This window comes from Embiotoca jacksoni, unplaced genomic scaffold (assembly GCF_022577435.1).
Source record: "Embiotoca jacksoni isolate LCO1_2020_lvr unplaced genomic scaffold, fEmbJac1.0.p SCAF_20, whole genome shotgun sequence".
In the NCBI taxonomy this organism is placed as follows: Eukaryota; Metazoa; Chordata; class Actinopteri; family Embiotocidae; genus Embiotoca; species Embiotoca jacksoni.
Genome location: NW_027185341.1, coordinates 1217391 through 1240752, shown reverse-complemented (window position 1 = coordinate 1240752; position 23362 = coordinate 1217391). Strand labels below are relative to the sequence as shown.

The 23362-nt window shown below is 44.3% G+C and overlaps 1 protein-coding gene across 23 annotated transcripts in view; it reads right to left on the bottom strand.

Moving 5' to 3' along the window:
* Window positions 1-1543: 1543 nt before the first annotated feature.
* The window catches only part of tcf7l2 (transcription factor 7 like 2), a 91947-nt gene continuing 70128 nt past the window's right edge, over window positions 1544-23362 (bottom strand). For 4 of the 23 annotated variants that reach the window (XM_069155471.1, XM_069155477.1, XM_069155481.1 and 1 more), the window contains 10 exons: window positions 18780-18912; window positions 16213-16315; window positions 15135-15221; window positions 10834-10959; window positions 10571-10733; window positions 10221-10328; window positions 8070-8118; window positions 7201-7251; window positions 6102-6174; window positions 1544-2707 (listed from right to left, as the gene is read on the bottom strand). In XM_069155471.1, coding sequence (XP_069011572.1) covers window positions 2251-2707; window positions 6102-6174; window positions 7201-7251; window positions 8070-8118; window positions 10221-10328; window positions 10571-10733; window positions 10834-10959; window positions 15135-15221; window positions 16213-16315; window positions 18780-18912 — 1350 coding nt within the window. In that variant the 3' untranslated portion in view covers window positions 1544-2250. Of the gene's footprint in view, window positions 2708-4821; window positions 4884-5431; window positions 5505-6101; window positions 6175-7200; window positions 7252-8069; window positions 8134-10220; window positions 10329-10570; window positions 10734-10833; window positions 10975-15134; window positions 15222-16212; window positions 16316-18779; window positions 18913-23362 lie in introns of those variants that run through there. The other 19 variants (XM_069155466.1, XM_069155473.1, XM_069155480.1 and 16 more) reach the window with 14 other exon arrangements.

The following is a 23362-nucleotide window of genomic DNA, read 5'->3' as shown; positions in this document are numbered from 1 at the left end:
AAAAACATGTGGCACCAAGATGACTGTCCCACAGATCATTTCTTGCTTGCTGTTTGAGGCTCCACAATGATTCTGTTTTTAAGTAATTAGGTCTCTACATTTCATTAAACTTGGATGAATATTTACAGTTCATAACTACAATGGGATGATTTCCAAGACTCTTGGTATATTAATTTACAACAACAAAAAAAAAAAACTAAAAACAAAAACAAATTGCGTCCCGTTATTTGTGGATTCTGTGTTATCGAGTAGAAAACGAGTAACAGAACGGGAGATAATTGCCGAGATGCTGGTCAAATCATTTTTTAGGTCGTCGCACCTGCCAGTGAATTTCAGAATGAAAGCAGAACACAAATGTGCACATACTAAGTTGCTTTTATTAATACAGAACTGCATGCTACAGAGACTGTACAGCATAAACATTTATTCATTACAAAAAAACATGGTTTTAGAACCATTTAAAATAACAGGAAAAAACAAACAAACAAAAAAAGATAAGAGCATAAAATAGAACAGGAACATCACAGCCGTTAAGGAAACATTCAAACTATTTATCATTAGCATCTTAATAAACCAGAGAAGAAATCGACAGATTACAGTCGCGTCATGTCAACTACAATGGCACCGAGTGGATGATTCTCTTGTAGCTTTTTTTACAGCCTCTTGCAACATCAACATGCCTATTTTTTCTATCTACCTATATGTAGTAGTGTACTTAAAAGTGGCAGTTTGTGTATTTTTTTGTATTTAATAGTTTTTTTATGAACCTCCTAATATACATAATTTGGCCCTTGTGGGTTTATACAGTATGATGTCCGTCTTTTTATTAAGTTTAAATTTTAATATTTGACAATTTGCTACCAAACACATTTGTTATAGCAACATTTATACTACATACATAGCAATCTATGTAACGTCACAGCAAAGAATGGTATCGAAATAAAAAAAAACAAAAAACAAACAAACAACAACAAAACAAAACAAAAAAAAAAGATCCCTACAGCATGGTTAAGGGGGCAGAGAAAATTATCACAAAATTTGGCACGGAAAATCTGTACACGAATCTACAGTCTTGAGAGATGTGACTGTGCAATAAAAAAGAAGGGCTTTAGACACTTTTCCAACTACTGAACACACGGTACCCACTGTCGCTTGTTTCAAGTTTTCTTTTCTTCTTTTTGTAAAATGGCTTATAGACGCTTTTCTTGAAATGAAGTTGTGCATACTTCTGTTCATGAGATCTACACAGTACACTGAGTGGAATCCAGGTTTTCAGTGAGGAAAGGAATCAATAACAAAAGATTTGCCTTTTAGAACCTCCTTGTAAAAATGGATCATTCATATAGTTGCTTACCTTAAGAAAAAATATTTGTACAATGTATTAAGAAAAAAAAAAAAAAAAGTCAAAAAGAGACACATACAAGATACAACAAGCAATCTCTAAAGCAATAAATACTACTGGTCCTAGCGTTGTGACATTTTGAATTTAATAACCCTCAACCCTCCCACCCCACCCTCCCTCCCCCTCCCCCCCCAAGCCCACCCAACTTGCCTGACTCCACCCCAAAGGTAAACAACAAAGAAAAAAAAGACAACGCAGTGGAAGAATGCATATTTAACACAGTAATCCCCCCCCTCCCCGATATTCTGTACATTTAAACAAGAACAAGTAACATCACAATTAAAGTTGTTCCTCAGAGAGGTGTCACCGCTAGCCTCATGCCCTCCGAGAGTTTGAACAGATGTCAAATGATTGGTTCGCAAGCTCGTATTTAATACAAATAAAGAAGGAGAACCAACTCTTTCAAGAAAAGGGCTCATTGAATAATCTAGCCTACCTTTTTATATCCGTCTTTTAAACATTTTGAAGTTGAACTAGATAATTTTTCTGTTTGCACTGTTTAACACTACAAAAAAGACAAAAACAAAATTCATAAAAATTTTGGCAGATTCACAAAGCTATACTACAGCTCATTGTATCATTTCTTTATAATAATTAGATTTTTTTTGATAATGACGGGTCAAATATTGACCAATGAACTTTAATAAAACAAAAACTAAAATTTCAAAGCCGTGTGGCACAGAAACTTAAAGAGAAAAGAACTGACAGCAAGTGAAATAGAGCAGAGAGAGGGCCTAGAAAGGTGTGTGTGTGTGTGTGTGTGTGTGTGTGTGTGTGTGTGTGTATGTGTATGTGTGCAAAGCTAAAAAAAAAAAAAAAAAAAAAAAGGAGGAGAAGAATAGGGTAGACTATTCTATAGACTTGGTCACTAGCGACAGAGGCTGAGGGGCTGTGGAGGGGAGGAGCGAGTGGGAATGACACAGCGATGCCGAGGGCCGGGCCATTGAGGACGCCACAGAGGAGCCCGGCTGCCGCGAGGACGAGACGTCGCCGTGCTCCAGAGCTCCGTTGTGGGAGGAGGCGCGGGGCGTTTTGCTAGCTGCAGCAGAGTTTTCCAGCTGAACCAAAGATGGCGGTGGAGGCCCAGCCAGGAGGTGCGGGTGGTGGAGTGGCTGGTGGGCCGGTTTCATAGTCAGTGAGAGAGGTTGCATTTGTTCAGTCTGAGGTTTGGACTCTTTTGGGGAGGGGGAGGGAACCACTGAGGAGGGGGAGGATGGGGGGGAGTCTAGTAAGCTTCCGTCCGTAGAGGGAGGACTGGCACAGCTGCCTTCACCTTGGATGTAGCGAATGCACTTTTTTTTTCTCCTGAGGGACAAGGTGAGAGAAAGAGAGCATCTTTTAGCATCGCGGCTTTAAACTACATCGCGACTCTTAGCACCGTTGCTTACTTAAATGCACCTTTGCCCTTTTAAAACGAAGGAAAAACCCTTACTTGAAACGTGGTGGATTACATTTGCAGGTGCATTTAAGTAGCTTTGTAAAGATTGTGCTAAGGAGAAAGGTGGTAGAAATGAATTCCAAATACTAAACCGTCAAGACGGGACAGACATTCAGGAAAGATCACAGGTGAAGCACCTGGACAAGCAGCAGAGGGTGAATGAAAAGCACACAGATATGATGTCGAGAGGAGAAAATGAAGCAGATTAGAACGTGGCAACGGTTGCTCTCTGGATGTGCACTCTCCTTTCTTACAGGAGGAGATGCAGCCTGCTCTGTTCTAGCAGCACGAGGTTACTGGACCCTTCTCGCTCCTGAGCTTCTATCGGGCTCTACTCTCTCTCCTCCTGAGGGGACAGAGTTTGGAGCCGAGGCGAAAAAAAAAAGTCAACGGGATCCACACTACCCCGCATCTGCCCCACAGACACAAGTGTGTGTGTGTGTGTGTGTGTGTGTGTGTGTGTGTGTGTGTGTGTGTGTGTGTGTGTGTGTGTGTGTGTGTGTGTGTGTGTGTGTGTGCGCGCGAGCGCGCGCGTTGAGGGGTCAAGGCATCATGTTTGCATTCCTGCCTGGGGTTGGGACCCTCCCTCTGCCTGCTCAGTCCCGAGGCCAGGCCCGTTGCGCTCAGTGGAACCCAATGAACAAAACACGGGAGGGAGGGTGGGAGGCATGGAGGGAGGGAGGGGGGGGGGGGGGTAGGTGGGTACGGGATTGTTGCATTTATCTGTGGTGACTCTGCTTGTGAAGGCTCTGTTCAGATTTGGTTAAGGGGGAATCTCTGCCCACCTCATCTTTACCCTGACCCTGGCAGTGACCCCTCTCTCTCTCTCTCTCTCAGCTCTCCATGCTATCACAAGGATGCCTGACGGCCACGGAGTATTAGTATTTAAGAGTCGGTAAAAATAAAAATAAAAAAAAAAGACACTAAGGTGCTTAAAAACAGCAACTGAGGCTTTTGAAAGATATTAGACTGATCTCCTGTTTGATTAAGTTTGTCAAATCTAAAAAAAAAAAAATTAAAAAAAAAATTGAACTTTAATGAGCGACAATTCTACATCAACAGAGAGCAGATTACAGAGAATGAAAAGGAAGAGGGACATCAACAAAAATTACAAAGGGCCCACAAAACTTTGACCACATGCTAGGTGATAGAAGGGCATGCATCTCTGATGAACTCAAACAGTGCAAGCACACAACGTCAGACGTACTGTCTGAGAAGACTAGGAGAGAATGAGGATGAGACTTTTAAAATGCGGTCTGCACTGATATTGTAGCTCTGGACGGTGCGGGGCATCGACCGCGCGTAAAAAAAACAAAAAAAACCGGATCATTTTGCCACTCCATCCACAGCTTGGTCTCGATAACTGTCTGTCAAGCTGCAACAAATGAGCTAATATCCATTTTTTAACAGACATATTGATTTATTGTATGTGCCCGTGTATGTTATTGATTTCTCTGTCTCGGGGGAAATTATGCCCGATGCATCGTTTAGGAAATGGAGCCCAGAGAGAACTTTTAACCTCCCTGCTCCAAAAACGAAGACTGAATTACGGCACTTTTCAGCTTCCCGATCTCATGATGCGCTATTATTGTTGAAGGAATAATACAATGTTTATGATAATGTGTATGTCAGCTGGAAGGGAAATACGAGGGGTTACTGGTGGGGGAATGTGTGTAAATTCTTATCATTCAGAACATTTCAAACTGAGAAATATCCTTTCAAATCCGTTTATAAACTAGTAAGAACAATTTCTTGATATGATGGGACATTGCCGCAAAATACAAATATCAAAGAGTAAAGTTTTTTTTTTTTTTTTTTGCCTGTCCGTAAGTATGTCAAAACTAATGCAAATGAGACACGTAACAGCAGTAACAAACAATGTGTAGGATGATTGGCGCAGAAATGTGTTGAGAAAAAGAGTGGGGCAGCGTGTGGTGTAAGCCAGACACGAAGAAGGGAACTTAGCAGAAACAAATACCTACCATGAAAATATTCCCAATTCAAAGACTGCTTGTGTCAGAACAGAAAGACAACAGGTAGGGACTAAGTAAGGGTTATTGAAGAGGAGTTTGGAGGAAGAAGAGGTGGAGAAGGAGGAGGAAGAGGGCACAGAAAAGAGTGTCACTGAGCAGGCCCTCAGAGAAAGCAGGGCTAAATTTGTAAGCATAACATTGTTATTCAAAGGGTGCCAATTAGAACAAACATGACAGTTAAGATGGGAGGGAATTATCCACTGCCTGGAGAGAAAATGGATTTCAACCATAGCAATTTAGACTAAGAAATGTTACTCCAGAGCACGTTAGGAGCCATGATGTTGCAACAAGATATTTTCTTGAGATAAAATACTCAGCAGTCTTACTTAGAAATCCATTTTCTGCCACTGGGCTTGAACTGAGTTCAATGAGGGAAAGATAGTTGTGCAGGAATTTAAAGGGAGCAGGAAACTTCTCAGTGAGGAAGAGGAGCTGAGGAGTTTTCCATCTGTTACCACACTGATGGAAGCATGTTTTTAGAAAAGACATCTGAGCCAATAATCAAGGAGATGCTCATTGTGGATGTCTTCCTCCCATTGGTACTACAGCAGTTTATACCTGCATGGTTTGCACCATAAACTCAGCTGGTCAAGCCCGAACAAGGCACGACACTTCTTTGGGGTATTTGCATCTGTTAGCCAAAGAGGTAAACACAAACACACACACAGAGACAAAAAAAGGGAAAGGAAAGAAAAAAAAAAAGAAAATGGACACGTCATTGCACAGACAAAAACATATAGCCAGGGCTTAGATTTAGGCTGGCAACACTGGGATGTCCTCCATATTGACCAAGCCATCAGGCTCCAGATCCTCCAAGCCCCGACCTGCCAGTATAAGACCTCTGACCAATCTCAGTAAGGCTTATTGTACTGTACATCCTGCAATGAAACCCCTGTAACCCCACAAATGTTTCTTCATCAACACATACGCACAGACACCATTCACACAAACACTCTGGCATATGCTGTTAATACACCTTTTTTTTTGTTTTGGTTTTTTTTGTTTCCCCAAACAGGAGGTAAAAATCAAGTGAGAACCCAGAGATAGACCGGCAGGGCGTGACTGGAGGAAGCTGAGAGGTCATAATAGCCTGGCGTGACAGACGGGCAGGGAAGCGCAGAGGAAGAAAAAAAGGCAGCAGCATAGAAGAGAGGAGGAGGAAGTCCCAGCATAGTAGTTACCCAGCCTTCACCTGGCCCTGGCTGGTGCAAGCACACACCATACACACCTGCACGGGCCACACCAGTTATTCTGTTGGTCGAGCCCAAAGCGCGCTCGACACTTCTTAGGAGCGCTCAGGTCTGATGCCGCAACAAGGAAGGGAAGCCAGCAGAGAGGAGGAATAGAACCAAAACCAATAAAAAAAAAATAAGGGAACAGAAATCCAAAAAGAGGAGAGAAATAAGGAGAAAAAACAGATAACAGTGAATCTATGAAGCTTGGCAGTGGCTCAATGTGCAAGAAATCCCCCCCCCCCTCAATTCTCCCTTAAAGCCATTATCAAGAGTGCCTTTAAAGATAGGACTGAACACAATTAGTGTGTTTCAGACATTAGTAAAAACCAAAATGCATGCATATTATTAAAAAAAAAAAAAAAATCAAAAAAAAATCATGAGATTAATATGGAAACCGTCACTTTCAGTCATGTGATCTAAATTCTGACTGAAGTTAAAGCTGAAGATAAGATTCGGAGGATATAAACGGAGCAAATGCAGATTGGATTAATTTACTGTTAGATGCTATCAGTGTACTATGGTTTCAAAAGGACAAGGGGCAAGGTGGGAAGACTAGGCAGCAGTAGCAGATTGCTAAAATAGCACAGTCGTGAGTTAGCTTTAGCCAGGGGAGGGATTAAAAAAGGGCTGGACCCTGGGGGCGGGTGGGGGGGGGGGTAGGCCAAACTCATGCTGGCCTACAGGAAAGGCATAAGCGCAGCTACTGAAGCATTTAGATTAAGGAGGTTTACCCTGACATCACATCCTTTAGGTCATAATTCACAATGATAATCTAACTTTACACCATCAGTTCCTCAAGCAGACTGCATAGTGATTTTGCCATAATACGGAAATGCTATGAAACTAAATAGCAACAGTAAATGGAGGTAAATGAAATGAAGTATAATCTAGCTTCAAGTCAAATAAACAATAGCCACATTTTAAGAAAAGAAAGCAGCAAACAAAGCAAAAAAAAAAAAAAAGGAGAATAGTTCAATAAATAGAATTTAAGCTGCCTCATATTGCACATTCATGGATAAAATAGATATACATAAATTTAAAAAGAAAGAAAAAAAACAGTTAGTAATTTAATACTCAAAATGACATTAGCACCTGTAATCGGAGGGAGTGAAAGGCAAGGGTTTGGAAAATATTCTCTGTGTTCTGAAAAAAAAGAACAGATAGAGAGGCCTTCAAGAAGAAATCCGTCACCAAACGAGCGCAAAATACATGATAACAAGACGGTATTGCTCCTCACAATAACGATAAGAAGAATATGAATCAATCACAGAATTAGCAAACCTCCTTAATTTTAAGATGTAAGTGATTTTTCTTATGTTGGTATAAAAGCATGCATGGAAGCAAGCAAGGAGGGAGGCGAAGGGTAGCCCAACGAGCACACACATGCACAGTCGCACGAGCACACACACACACACACACACACACACACACACACACACACACACACACACACACACACACAGTACTGTAGTGCAGTTGATCTGCAGGGCACAGGCAGTATAAAACAGGGCAGTTAATGGCTCTCACAATGCTTCAAGTCCACATTCTCAAAAACACATATCACAATAAAAAGGCTAAGGGGCCAAAGGGGGGGTGGGGTGAGAAGGACTATGGGGGGGGTCATGCATATTCAGTTGTTATTAGCTAGGGAGAGCTAGGGAAAATGGGGAAAAAAAAAAAAAGGGGGGGGAGGGTATTACAAGCAACTCTACCATTTAAATATTGCATTGGGTAGCAATAAGTATACAAAAAAAAAGAAAAAAGCCAGGCACAATAACACATATATACACACACACGCACACACACACACACACACACACACACACACACACACACACACACACACACACACAAAAACATAACACAAAAAAACTAGCTTGACTTTTATCTTGCAAGATGTCACATCTGCCTGACACATGATGGGGCTCTTCTAATATGAGAGATAATTGCAGCTCACTTACCATTGCTCTCTGCTTGCTGCTTTTCCCTTTTTCTCTTCTTCCTTTTCCCCTGTTGGTTAGCCGCCAAAAAAATAGAAAGAAAAAAATAGACACAGACAGGAACCTTAGTTATTATATTGCAGAATGCCCAAAACATGAAACAGAGAATAGGATTTATCTTTGTGTGTACTTATTTATTCATTCATTCTTTCTCTGCTTTTTTTTTTTTTTTTTTTTTTTTCCTTTCTGTCTTTGCCCTCCGGTTTGTACCAGCCACTGCAGGCCAGACCACAATTCTCGCTCCTTTCTCTGTTTTTTGTACTTTTTCTGCTCTTTTCTTCTGTTTCTGTAATCTTTTGTTTTATTTTCCTCTGTTCTGTGAAGATCTAGACGACACACATCTGGTTTGGGAGACAGATGTCTCTAGGGCTGCTCGAGGAAGACTCCACTGGTCAAGCTTGATCCCAAAAAACTGGACAAAACTGATGGGACTCTGGCATTTATGTGTCAGAACAAAGTGTCCAGGGTGCAAAACATTCCCCAAGGATAGATTAAAAAAAAAAAAAAAAAAAGGCTTTGTTCTAAATACAGTCCAGACCAGAAGTATTTGGACAGTTACACTTTTTTGTTGTTTTACGGACTCTGCGATTCTGTACTTTCAATTTAAACAAAAAAATGGATACGACATTGAAGTCTCAGCCTTTATGCGAGAAGATTTCCAGCCATTTTAAACCACAGTGCCCAAAATGTAATGGTTCGAAAATTATTGGGCACTCAGCTCGTAAATGTTTCTTTTGCAGCTATGTGTCATTGCAACATTAATTCATGCAAAAAAGGTCTACATTTGGAACAGGGTGAATCAAAAGCTGGCATTTAGATTAAGGTGGAGTTGTCTTTGAATATGAGGACTTAAGAGGGACCACGCAGGTGAAGTAGAAAGTGATAAGCCTTAAAAAAATAAAAGTCGGTGATCTTAGAGATAGTTTTTCAAGAATGACAGATTTCACAGAAGCACAGGAAAAAAACGGGCAAACAACTTGATTAAATCCTTTCTATGCTGAACGAGCCCATTTATGGCTGCAAATCAAGTCAAGAATTCTCTCCAGGATGTAGGCTTAAATGATTCCTCGTGAAATACCAAGAGAAAACTTGATCCTCAGAAGGATTCACCGCAAGATGCAAACCCTTGCTAAGCCTTAAAAACAGAAAGGCCAGCTTGCAGTTTGTGAACGCATGCAAAAAGAAACTGATCGAGTTGTGGAACAAAGTTCTGCAAAATGATTAAACAAAATCAACCTCTATCAAAATAACAGAAAGAGAAAAGTATTCTCTTATGTTGTGCTTGGCCATGGACTCGTGGCTTACTGAGGATTTCACTGCCGAGGGAAACAACAGGACGAATGCAGCGGTGTGTATAAGACCGTTCTGTATCCTAAAATTCACCTAAACGCATCAAAACTGACTGGATGACATTTCACCATTCAGCAGGACAGCAGTAAACATACAAGCCAGAGCAACCAAAGAGCTTTACAGGGTGAGTAGGTGGAGTATCCTTGACTGGCCGAGTCAATCACCTGATCTCAGTCAGATTGAGCTGCACTCCACTTGCTGAAGGCCAGACTAAAAGGCAGAGAGACATCACAGCAAGCAGGAGCTGAAGGCGGCAGCAGTCAAAGGCCTGCGAGAGCACCACCAGGGAAGATACAAAGCGTCTGCTGATGTCTATGAGCCCAAGAGTTTGCACAAAATATCAAATATGATGATCCAGTTTGACTTTATGCGTGTCTGTCAATCACTTTGATCCCCTAAACTTTGTGCACTGTGTGTTCAAAGGGTTGTATCTCCCACACAGTTCTTTCTATATTGAAGTAAACCTACACAAATCGAAGCTGAGACTTGCTACTTTCATGTAGTATCTATGATCCAGTTTCAAATCGAATGGACTGAAGCAACTGAGCCTGAAGATAAAAAACTGTCCAAATACCGGATGGTATTAATATTATTGCATAACAAGGTGTGCTTAGGTCGAGGCTATTTGCCCAGTTCAGATAAACATACGAGAAGCATTTGATCTTTTGGGCAAAAAAAAAAAAAAAGCAACAGAAACTCGTCCTGGGTATGTGACCTAGGGAAAAAAAGAGACCGTTACGACTTGTAAACTTAAAAACTTACATAGTTGTCTCGTGCTGACCAGCCTGGGTACAGCTGCATGTGGAGCTGTCGTTCTTTCCTGGCCAGCTCGTAGTACTTGGCCTGCTCCTCCCGCGATAGGGCGTGCCACTGTAACAAATAAAACAGAAGACGCAGAGAGAAGACATGAAAAAAAACATGAAAAATAAATGCAGGTTGTAAACTTCAACCCGATCTATGTCCTCAGTTACTACAACTCCGTCTTTCTTCCATCCCATTAGGCCTTTCCCTGCGTTTACTTTGAGTCCCAGGTTTAACTCAGCCATGTTTGGTCACTGTGGTAACTGCAGGTGGACTATTACAGTGTCGGTGTGCGTGTCTGATAAACTTACCCTCCGCCCCAGGATCTGGTTGATGGCAGCGCTTTCCTTCAGTGTGCACTCAGCCACCACTTTGGCCCGCATCTCCTTCATGTAGAGCATGAAGGCGTTCAGAGGCTTCTTTATGTGGACCTGTTTCTTCTTCTCTTCTTCCTTTTTAGCGTCTGACTGTTTCCTATGGTGGAGCAGAGAGCAGGAAGATGAGCAGAGTCAACTTACAGCTATGCACGGAGGACTGGAAACTTAGTAAAAAAGGGTGGAGAAAGTGTACTCACGAGCCATTGAGGGAGCTGATGTCACTGTGGGAGGATTCCTGCTTGACGTTGGGTGTGACGATGGCTGGGTGAGGGATGCCCGTGGTGTGCAAACTGTGGTGAGGGGGCACCATGTGTGGGGGGAACCTAGAGGACAGAAGACTGTGTAAATCGTCAGAATGGACACGGGTGAAATGAGAAGATGGAGCACATGTACACTCAAGACTATACAGCAGGGGCTAAATTCCATTCTCATCTTTTGATGACGTGTCAAAGCACGTCGTGTTTTTCTTTAAAATTTCTTTCATAGAATTGGAATTTAGCCACAAGAAAGACATAACAGTAAATGCACATTCAAACATCCACATGATAATGTCCAAGGTTGATTTCTGTATTGTTCATAAGCAGTCAGGATCGATTTTACTGCTGAAAATGAGTGACCTTCAGCAACATATGATTTGAAAAAGCTATATGGTGTGACAATAAATAAGTGCAATTGCACAATGATGCCGTTTGTGAAGGATGCAGAGAACCGCAACACTTGAGCCAAGGGCATTTTCTTCACATTAATTTAATCACAACATTATTGAGATTAATAATAATTTCTTTTAATAATAATGATCCTGACCTGCATAGGCAACAATAGTGGAACATGTTGGCTGCAGGGCTCTGCGCACCTTGAACTTAGTCTGACACATCGGTGCCTGCCGTAGACAAAGCACCTCTCAGATATAAAAGAACTTGATCCAGTTTATAGCTTTTATGAAATTTTGTCATCTGCAAAATGTAGGCAGATGATTTCCAAATAAGATTGTAGGGACAATGAAATTTTCTGTCTTTTGACTGTAGATGACAAAATGCCAAATCGCATAACTGCAGCTCATTGTACTATTTGAAGAAACGGCTGTTAAACTGATATGAAAATGGCAGGTTTTGGAGGGGTAAAGCTTGAACCATTATCTCTTATCAAGGAATATTGCAAGGTAGATTAAAAATGTTTCTATCAAAGTCTAGTATCACTTTAGGTATTGGGTCTCTATTTGCTTCCTCCCATTCTTTTCTGCCAATTCAGCACTGTCAGCAGCAGCACTGACATTTTTATCTTCATCCCTATACACTCCTATCATCATTTCATCATCTCCAACTGTTCCACATATCGAGGCCAGAAACCCTTATTTATGAAATCGTTTCACTGGCCAGAACAGCAATGAGACACCGGTGTACTGTAGGTGTCAGTGTGTGTATGACACTAATTATTTGTGCCAGATTATTTGAACTCATACATGTATATCTGCATGTGTATGTTTACAGCTTCTGTTTCACGTGACCATACACACATTTAAGAGAAGAGAGGAGGATGAAGGAGAAGGAAAAAAAAAAAAAAGGAATAATTCTTTTTTTCTTTCTTTTTTTTCTTTTTTTTTAAAGCAGCTCATTATCCGGCTGTGTCTGGCTGCATGGCTCCAAGCCAGAATATAATGATGAGGATAAACTCGCCAGGAACAACTAGTTTCTGTTGGAGGCCATCTCAGGGGAGTGCCAGTGCTCCCCCCTCAAACTCTTTCCCTCTTTTTCTCCTTTCCCCTCTTCTCCCTTCATCACTGACACATTGGTGTTTGTGCCATGTCATCCGTTGATGGGGAGCTCGGCAGCAGTGGCTGCATATCGCCCATCATTAAGTCTGCTGCATTTTCTTCACTCGCTCTGTTTCCTCTCTCCCTGTTCACCCTCCTTCCTTCTCTCTCTGTGCACTTGTTAAAATTTCCTCTGTTCCAAGATCTATTTTTTCTCCTCTTCTTCTTCTTCTTCTTCCTCTCTACTCCTCCCTGTTCCCTCACCACCTCCACGCTCCTTCGCTTCCTCCCTCCATCCCCTCCTGCTTGCCACTGCATGGCCCAGGTTATGGTTTAAACATGATGGCCATCCCTTTGAAGCGTAGGGGCATCATCATCATCATCATCATCATCATCATCATCATCACCGGGCTCATCAGCAGCAAGCGGCGCCTTGGACCAATTTAACCAACACGGGGAGAGGGAGACGCAGTGGAAACCCACCCACCCACCCATCTACCCACCCCAACCCCGGGGGCTCCTACGTCTCAATCAGAAAGGTAAGAATGGCTGGCGGGGTGGACTGGGGGTGGGGTGGGGGTGGGGGGGGGGTCACTGGCGCAGCAAGCCCAGTGTCAGCCAATGCCATTTAATTGCCAGTGTGAAGCAGTAGCCCCCGTGCCTGTCTAATGTATAATGATCCGGCCGGTGCGCTTCTCCCGTTCCCCACGAAAAGAGAGGGAGCAAGATGATGGGGGAACATATCAAAGGGCAGGCTTAAGCACAAGGGGCAAAGGGGCCTTTCGCATCCACCCACCTGTCACACACACATTCACGCGCACACACACCATACGGGGGGGACCTGCACTGGCTCCAACCCCATTATCAAAATAATGTCTTTCATTTGCTCTGCAGACTGTCTCTACTCTCCTCGGCTCCTTTTTCCCCTCCCTTTTCTACAAGAATGTATTTTTTAACAGGACCTAGGTGTAAGGTGCTCATTGCGGGACTACGAGGTACCAGATCCGTTCCCTGCATCCTAATTCAGCTCCAGCTACGGCACAGGGGACGGATATGAAGCAGCGCTCTCCTGCAGAAGACCTAACTCCCCGACAAGAGTACAAGGCCAGGATGTCTTTTCTGTCCGATCTCCTCCAGTCAGCCTGCTCGCTACAAATTGTTTGAGCCATCACAATGGTCTGGCCCATTCTTTGAACAAAACCAACTAGCTGAAGGCTATGTATGAAGGGAGTCTGACATTTTGCTTCCACAATTAGACAAATTGTTGCTAGATTTTGTCAGCATTTAAAAGAAAAATTGTCTTCTCTTGTTGGAGGCTTTTTTTTTTTTTTTTTGGGAGGGGCGGCGATGTGTTAAACCCTCCCATTCTCCAGAGAACTCCCAGAGCCCTCCATCTATTCAGTTATACTAATTCAATTAGGGGCCTCATCACAGGGCATTAGCTCTTCCCCATGGCCAGTCCCCCCCACACCCCCACACCCCAGCCAGTATATTCAATTAGCTGCACTGGAAATAAGATGATCACAATGTAGAGGCTGTCATTAAGGGACCAAATTAGCAGTCACTTAAAACCCAGGTTGGCTGGGTACTGTTGCCAGATGCCAATGTCTGGACAGACCCACCATCTGACCTGTGCACCTGAGACATGAAGGGGATGGGCTGTGGGGGGGGGGGGGTCTGACAATAATCCAGATCATCATTCCAATGAGTTTAATACAAGAAGGTTTTTACATGTGAAGAAATCCTGCCACTTACTGTCTGACTGAGCATACAAGCTTAGCTTTCTTTTATTCTCAGCTTTAAAAAAAATGTCTTTTCCCCCTTTGCAACTGCTCCCTCCCTGCATCTACATGATCCATCAATGTCACAGAGGTCTAAACAAGCTGCCCTCAGGTCCTGCTTTTCCAATCAGGCTGTAATTAAACTGAAGCTTGGCTTCATCCCTAGACTCTAAACCAGCCCCGTCCAAAAGTCCCCTGCTGCAGGGGTATGTAGAGGGAGGAGGGAGGAGCAGTGGGAGCGGAGTGGGCTTTTTTTTTTTTTTTTTTGTCGTTGCTTTTTTGGCTCATCCAGACCCACAAATCACAGGCTTTTTAGGCATCCAAAATTAATTATGTTCGCTTTCCACACAATATAGAGGTCACGTGTCCCTCAAGGGAACAATAACTAGTTAAACACCAATGACAAATACACACACACATGTATACAAGATGGCAACAAATACACAAATCCCCCCCTTCCCTCCTCCCCATGGGTGCACTAATGTCCACAGCAGCACTTGAACTGGACCCTAATGGGCTGGACCAAAGCACCAGCCAAGTGTCAGGCCCCGGCTTATATCATGCAAGTCTCCTTCAAAGTGTTGCTGTTTGTTTATCTGTCTGGCTGCTCAAACTCACAGCAAGGACATGCCCCTGCTCATTTCAGATCTGCCTGACATGCAGTAGGGGTAAATGTTCTTCAGGGGCCTCATTAGAAAATGATAAATATAATTAATATTTGAGCATGCTCGCTGGAGCGCCACACTGGAGAATTGGCCTTTTGAACACAGAGATGGGGAGTGCGAGCTCTCCTTGAGGGAGAAGTTTTCTGCTCACTGTGTCTGTGCACGTGAGCGTGCGTGTGTGTTGCTTGTGCATTGCCCTCACAGCCAACACAAACACACACAAACGGCTGTATGAGGAAGTGAGGAAGTGAGAAAGTGTGTGTGTGTGTGTGTGTGTGTGTAACTCCTAGGGCTTAACTCACCTTGACATGGATGCGTTGACAGTGAGCGCAGTTGGGTAGGGGTGTCTGAAACCCCCTGTTGTGATTGGATAAACAGGTTGACCTTGCCTAGGAAGGGGGAAGAAAAGAAGAAAGAGGAAAAGGTAAAGGAAGAGGGTTGATGGAAGAGGGGAAGCCAAAGCCCTCTGTCTCTCACTTCTCCCCACCGTGGGCCTCTTTATTCTCATTTGATCAGGACAAAAATCTAGGGGATTGCAGAGCGCAGATCAAAGGGAGGAAAACTCTGAACAATTTGAATGCCACAAATCTTGATAGCAATGGCTAATTAAATTTCATAACCCTTCGCTCAGTGTCGACAGAGTGGGGCCCTGTTCCTCCCCAAGCTGGAACTAGGTGTTTTGTTGTGATAATTAAAGACGAAGCGCGGGTCTCTTTAATGGAGCCATCACACTAATTGAGGTCTACACATCCAAAGACAAACAATAATGAATGTAAATTTATACAAAAATAAAGTGCAGCAAATCAAAGGGCGCCATGGCTGCGCTCAGGGCCTCTCTCGGTATTTAGATCGCGGTGAGAAAACATTAAATTAACAGAGCTTAATTTGTAGCCTTTTGTCATATTAACAAGTGTTGACAAGAGTTACCAGGGGAGAGCCCCTATGTGGAATTGTGGGTAAAATACAGGCAATCACAGTTCATTACTGTAATTGAACTATACACAGACATGCAAAGTGGTATTTGCCATAAAATAGCAAGTTGAGGCTGGTGTGGGTCTAAGAAAGCTCTGATGGGCCGCTGTGGTCCAGAAGTGAGTGTGTTACAAAGTTAGGAGATCAAGTTTAAGTTTAAGTTAAAAACAAAAAGAGGCACGCAGAGACTCTCTGGGGTTCCAAGAGACAGAAAGCTTCTAAAAGTGTGCACATAAAGCCCAACATCCTGCAGCTGCAGTGTATATGAAAGTAACATCCACTTTTATTGTTTACTGTTTTTCTCTTTAATGATATACACCTTATGCTTATTAATCATTACAGTATGTTCGCACAACTCACAAGAGAATAGAGTAGAAAGAGTAATAAAAAAAAAAAAGATTCACTTACTGTGGTACTAACCATCCTAGCGGATGGGGGATCTGGCCGACAGCGCCAGGTGACAGCGGGTAATAAGGAGATATATCTGGAGGATGTGGAGGCCTTGGAATTCCTGTGAAAGAAGGAAGGATGACAGGAGCAGAGAGGAGGTGGACAGACAAGACGATGACAGAGAGAGAGAGAGAGAGAGAGAACCAAATCTTTGTCAGTGCTGAATTCGTTCTTTGTTGAGTTTCACATCTTGAACGGGGCAAACATCACAGGAAGTGCAGATGGGGAGGAAGAGGAGGAGGAAGAGGGCTCGTTGCTCGCATGTACACAGTGCTAAATCACACTTCCTGATCAAAGGCCTTTGAGGCGGCGCGGCGGCACAATGTGTTGGAAGAGGCAGAGGGGAGAGAGGTGAGGAGAAAACACCAACACGATTCTTGTCACATTTGTCTGGTGCATCAGGAGATTAATGATATGAAATGACTGAGGTTTAGAAGTTAACAAAACAAAGCAATATAATTAAAGTCTTTGCTGTGATCAGAGAGCTGCCAATATGGGGCGAGCAGTGGAGTCTGCCTGCAGAATTACACTGGCATCCTGGCTGGATATTGATTTTATCTATCATTATACACATGAATGAAACCAGTGAAAAACATGCAGCAGTCACAGATTACGAGCTCAACTACAAGTTCTGTTTCAGTTTAGATCGATACTCCTGCTTTTGACTCTACATACAGAGTTACCGCAAGTTCTGACATAATTAATTACAATGACGCACGTATCGGGGTCGTTGGTCTCCATTCGTTCGACTGATCCTCAGATTTAACACGAAGACAGCAGCGAGTTTCGTTTGTTGGCCCCCACTGACGATCAGCGACAAAGACGTCCAATTTAAGGACAGCTCTTTTTGAGGGCATCGCCGAGCGATCGCAGCATCCACTGCGTTGCCTTTACTTTCCGTGGCAGCTGACAGGCGCAGAAAGCGCGTCGACGAGCTGCCCTGAACGGGTGCCTTGAAAAGGTCTTGTACACAGCCGGGTGTAAAAATAACTTTCTCTCTCATGACAAACTTGAAACGGGGAACACTAGACATGTGTAGCAGCGCAGCAGGGGAGGGAGGTGCGATCAGTCGACCAGAAAGTGTGTGTGTGTGTGTGGGGGGGGGGGGGGGTGGGGGGGGGGCTTTCATTTGAGGCTGATGTGCGTTCCTTCCACACAGCTGGCATGCCTGTGCAGCTGTTGTTGCAGGTATTTTGGACAGCGCCAATGCGGCCTGAAGGAAAGCCAAATGAATCTTCATACATTACAGCTTGGCTCGTGTCGGCGTTTGCACCCAGAGCTGCAGCTGATCCAGCTTCTCCATTAGGAGTTTGTGTCTAAACGGAAAAAAAAACTTTTCTTGGCATGCCGTTATAACAAAGGCAAGTTCTATGAAAAAAGGAAACCCTGGGAAACATTATCCCATCGCCACCCAGCGCTCAAACCTAATATAGCTCATTAATTAATTAAACACTGCCCAATTAAGCAGCCCCATTAAGCACTACATTAAACAGCAGCTGGCACATTATTTCCCCTTTGTAAGGGCCATCATAATAAGGGAACATTATTACCTAAAACATTGGCTGAATCCACCAGAGACCATTGAAAAGCACAAAATTATTCACCACACTGGAAATGCATTAACCTGAAAGGACTGACTGAATGACAGTTAGCAAAATGAAGTGCTGGGTCAAGCTGCTCATGGAAATACATGAAATTGCCTAAAAATGTACGCTGAATGGTTGTGTGGGCAGAATGTGACCGCTAAACCTGGACAGTGAATCTGCAAGACCAACAGGCTTTAACGAGGAATGTAGAGCTCAAACAGGAAACCGAGATGATTTCTGAAAACCTAAAAAGAGTTTTGTCCAAAGAAACAGACTTGAATACTCTGCGTTTGTGAAGAGCTCCAGCTACAGAGGCTGTCCTTGTTTCGACTCTTGGCAATAGGCGTTGTGGTTGTTTGCTGAATTCCGTGTTTTACGAGAGGTTTACGAGCCACTGTTTAGGTTCTTGTTCTCAAATGTAAGGCCGGCTCTCCACTGAAACCAAACCATTAACGAGTGGGACCGTCATGTCAATCAGAAACAGATGAGAGCACGTGTTGTCAACAGGAAGCATTCGAGTTGACCTTGTCCTACTTTAGCTGTCGCAGCCTTGTAAACAGTGCTGGTAGTTTGAATTCATCAAAAAAGCAATTAATGGAACAAAATTTACATTTCTATTTCGTTTATGTTGATATTACCTGTATTGTAAGTGTAGCACTTCAAATATTGTCTACGGACTCCATCAAAGAAACTCATGATGGTATAATAAAACCGCGACACACCCATCAATGCAAACGTTTTTTTTTTTGTTTTTTTTTTAGAGCTGATGTCTCTAAAATTATTGTCAGTTTGTTTTGAACCTATTGGGTTTCATCCTGACACTTTTAAAACACTGATAAAAAAAAAAATCTAACGCTGTCTTTAAGCAGGAATCAACTGAAATTCTACATTAAATACACACATGCTGTTAAACATGGATGAAAGTACTCTGGTCTTTACCTGTTTTGGGATCCACGTCTGTCTGTAGGTGAGGTGGGGGGTTCCCCGGTGTGAAGTGCTCATTGCTGTAGGTGATCAGAGGTGTGAGAGGGTGCACATGGTGGGGGTGCTGTACCACTGGAACCTTATTAGACTGAGAGAAAGAAGAAGGATGCAGAGACAGAAAGAGAAAATGGGGAAAAAGAGAGAGAGAGAGAGAGAGAGGCCAGTGTGTTAATATTTGGGTTAGGGGTTAGAGACTGCAGGCGCCTGCCACAGAATTACAACTCGGTTCTAGAAAAGATGAGCGATCAAATTCTGGGTACACTCAAGGCGCCAAACCGCCAAGCCACAGTGAAAATAGGGTGGTTTGTAATTAAAAACACTTCTGTGGTGTCACCCTGGAATTCAGTAACACAATCTAAGAGGCTTGGGGGGTTTGCCAATTCACATTTGGGTTTGATGTGTGATGAGGCACTTTTAACCACGCTTGCAGTGAAGTAATCGATCATCTGTAAACCACAAAATCAAGGCAGCGCGTGTAAATCCACAGTCATTAGCAGCTCCAGTCAGCTCTCTGCTCGGCTCTCCAGCCTCCTTCCACTCTCCCCTCTTCTTCGCTTCCCCCTTCCCGCGCCTTTTCCCCCAGGGCCCGGTTCATGGAGGGTATGGGTGTATTGTAATAAAAGGGTTAGGAGAGAAGAGGTGGGGCTGAAAATCCATTTCTGCATTTTTGCCAAATTAGCTTTAGCTATGTAATCTTCTCTTTGTGCTCCTAAGTGGCGCAGGCCCCCCTTTTTTTTTTTCTTTTTTCAATTACCCAAAGATTACAGTGGAGCTTTAGGGGTGTGCTGCCGTGGGCCCCTTGCGTTAACCGGAGCTCAGCCCCTCTCTCATCAGGCCAGGCTGGGACACAGAGACTAATACACACAGTCCCCAAACCGCAAGATAACCAGATTAGAGCTCTGCTGTAGATTAGGCTGGTGGCAGAGGCTGCTCTCGCCTCTTTACCCACACATCCTTATCCTGCCCTCAGCAGTCAAAGAAGCAGCACTAATCAGGCTTATCATAACATGGATGATATGTTCAGGGTGAGACGAGTGAGACACCAAGCTGCTTGTGTGTCCGTGTGTGTGTGTGTGTGTGTGTGTGTGTTGAATTTGCTCTTTTATAGGCCACACACCCTCATTAGCGACTTTAACCCATGCAAGAAAGAAAAAAAAGCTCCACTGTGGCACATTTCCAACAGACTTTGAAAAACATTAATGGGACTAGATGTTGGCGGTGTTGGGGGGGGGGTGATGGTGTGTGTGTGTGTGTGTGTGTGTTGTGTGTGTTGGGAGGGGGGGGGCGCTCAGTTGCCCGATGCTCATTGACAATAAAAATGCAAAGCTGCGGGCCCAGGGCAAGACAAATGTGAGCAGAGCAAACTAATCATCTGCTCTGGTTGTTTGAAGTTAATATAAGGTCCGTGTGAGAGCCTCGAACACCGACAGGCCATTCAGAGCCCCGTGCTAAATTTTCACTGGGCAGTTAAAGCTGTGTATCTGGATGGTTGGTACAAGCATGGCCATCTAGACCTCCTTTCTATAGTGGCAATAGTGGGGGAGTGGGGAGTGTGTGTGTGTGTGTGTGTGTGTGTGTGTGTGTGTGTGTGTGTGTGTGTGTGCGCGCGTGTCTGTAGGGAGAGGGGGGCATTCCCTATTGCCGTGGTCCCAATGAAAGATTAATGAACCCCAGCAGAACTCCAGGGAGGCAGAGAGACTCCTGGGACTCATTCACAGCCCTGAGCTGAAAAGGCAAGGGAGGGGAAGAAGGAGAGAGGGGTTCGGGGCGGGGGTGGGGTGTGTGTGTGTTTGTGTGTCAGGGGGTGTAGGAGGGCGGGAGGTGGAATGGGATTCGTTAAAAAAAAAAAAGAAAAAAAAAAAGACGCTCATTGTTGCGTGTACGGGGAGCCCGATCTGATCTGCACATCCAGAATAGAAGAGTGGGGAAAAGGAATGGTGAAAAAACAATCAGGATGGAGGTTATGACAGCTGCCTAATGCAGCTGATGAGTCTGCAGCTGAATGCTACAAGATGGCCTCGGTCTCCCCCACTCTCTACCTCTTCTTCTTGCCCCCCCCCTCACCCTCCTCCCCCTCATCTCTCACCTCCTCACCTCCTCCTTCACGACTCCCTGCCCCTCCCTCGGGTAATGATGTGAAAGAATGTTGTCAATTCTTCAACTCTCTGTGCTGAAAAAGCTTTAGTGGCCATTTAAATGAGTTCTTTTGTCCGGGGACCCCTGGCCATTGAGAAGACAATTCAAAATGCCCATCCACTGAGTCCACATTTAGACAGAGGGTGTTAGAGAGGGTGTGTATGGGACCAGAGAGAGAGACGGAGAGAGCTAGAGGCCAGAAGATTTACATCACAGTCACTTGTGGTGGAAGAGTGTGCTCTTTTTTTTTCTTCTTCTTCTTCTTCCTGAAAAGCCCAGAGTGATGCAAAGAGCAGGAGGCTGCTGGACTGACCACTTGCCTCCAGTCAGACAGTGGCTGGATATGAAGGCAAGAAAAGAAACGCTCTAACGTAAAGTTTTGGTAGCAAGTAGGTTGCTGATTTTACTGCTTAAGGACAGACCTGTTTATAGAATTATCCTTTCTATCTTTACGCATTCATTTTTGAATTGCTTTGTCCTGACGAGGGCGAAAACTCAAGAAATCCGCTGTGCAATCAGTCAAACTCACACAGCCACAGTGTTGCTCACCCAGTGCAATATATTCAGCTGATGTGGACTGTCTGTGCTCTGATGTCTTCAATCAGCTCATACACTCACTCTACACGCCGTGTGATCATTGCGCGCACACACACAGTTAACATCCACTTTGTCCCCCGCTGACGTCAAGGCAGCACCCGGTGGTCCCCAGCGGAAAAGCGGGGCCCAGCACCTGCCCCGTGGGCCACCGCGGGACAATGCGAGCCCGGGACTCGTCTGGCAGGCTGCTGGGTGCTTCACAGCCGTACCGAGCACAAGAGAAACAAAAGCAGGCGACGTGGGAGGCTTTACTCTCCCTGCTCCACAAAAAAGCCAGGGGAAGAGAAAGAAACATTTCCTGCCCCTTACACCCCCGCTGACTCGCATCCTTCCCACCACCTCTGTCGTTACAACAAACAAACGTAGCAGAAGACAGACGCGCCGCTCTGCAGACGTGATGACCACATTTTCAAGTCTCAGAAAAGAGATTAAAAACAAACAAAAAAAGAGCCTGAAGAAAAATTTAAGGGCAGCCTCTTGTACGAACATCAATGAGCACATTTACTCTTTCCACATCCAGGACACATACGGCGCCTGCTGCTGAAGGAGGCCAGCGCTGTGAAATCCACGCAGCACACTTAAGTACAGCACACACAAGTAGTAGTTATCGCTCCTGGTTGTGTTATTGATATTGCCTTGGATCTATTTATTCTATTCTTCTCTTCTTCCAGCTGCAAGGCTGTATCCTTCAATACAGTCCTTATGATCACTCTATTCACAGCGGCCCTTCTCTACAATTTTTGTATATCGACCGACCACTGATGGCGAACAAAAGTAAAAAAAAAAAAAAAAATTGCACCAGGCAAGTGTTTCGATTCTTTTTTTCCAAGCAGCAGTGCTGCTATGAGCAGAAGTGTAAAATATTTCCTTCACTAGCTGGTGACAAATGCTGCTCTGCCAGCATGTAAAAAGAGCCTTTTTGGAAGTGGACAAATGAATGAGCTGCTTCAAGTCAGACCTCTGGGGAGGGAGAGGGGAGAGAAAAAGTGACAGCAGGACGGAGTAAGACAAAGAGGAGGGGGACAGAGAGGTGGAAGCCAGACAGGAAAAAGCTGTTGGCCTTGCATTTCCGCCTGGTGGCACCTCGCAGGGCCAATTTGAGCCCTAAATGTGAAGGTGGCGACCTTGCGGGCCCGGTGGGTGGCTTGGGCAGGGGGCTGGAGAGCCTCTGTCTCTCCGCTTTATGTCATGATATGATGAGTTGTCACAACAGCTCGCGGGGCGCTAATGAGCTGTAGTGAGGCCGGGGCAGGGAAGGGGAAGGCCGGGGGAAAGGGAGAGGAGAGAGATGCGGTGATGACAGTGCCGTGATGGATTGGGGTCCTTCAAATTCCAAAGCAAGCAGAAAAAGCTGCCAGAGCGCTGCCTCCTCCCAGAACGTGCAAGTGGCCCACATGCAAGGCACATGGAGGGACACCGCACACAAAACACACACACACACACACACGCACATGCACACGCACAACGGCAACACTGCAGAGCTGAGGATAGTGTCAGTAATTTGTATGTGTGCGCGATTTGATTTGAGCAAAACAGAAAGTACAAACAGTGCTGTCACCAATCTAAAGACTCATCTGGTATCGCTCAATGTTGTCCTGTTGAAATCTGTTTACACACGATCTCTGTTGTCCCTTGGGACGTGCAGAGTGCCCCCTCCAGGCTAAAGATCTTCATCTCCAAGCAAACTCTATTTCATCCTAATACACACACGCACACACACACACGCACACGCACACACACACACACACACACACGAGTCCTAGCACTCAGTCAACTCAATCCTCAGATTCAAGCAGACAATCTAA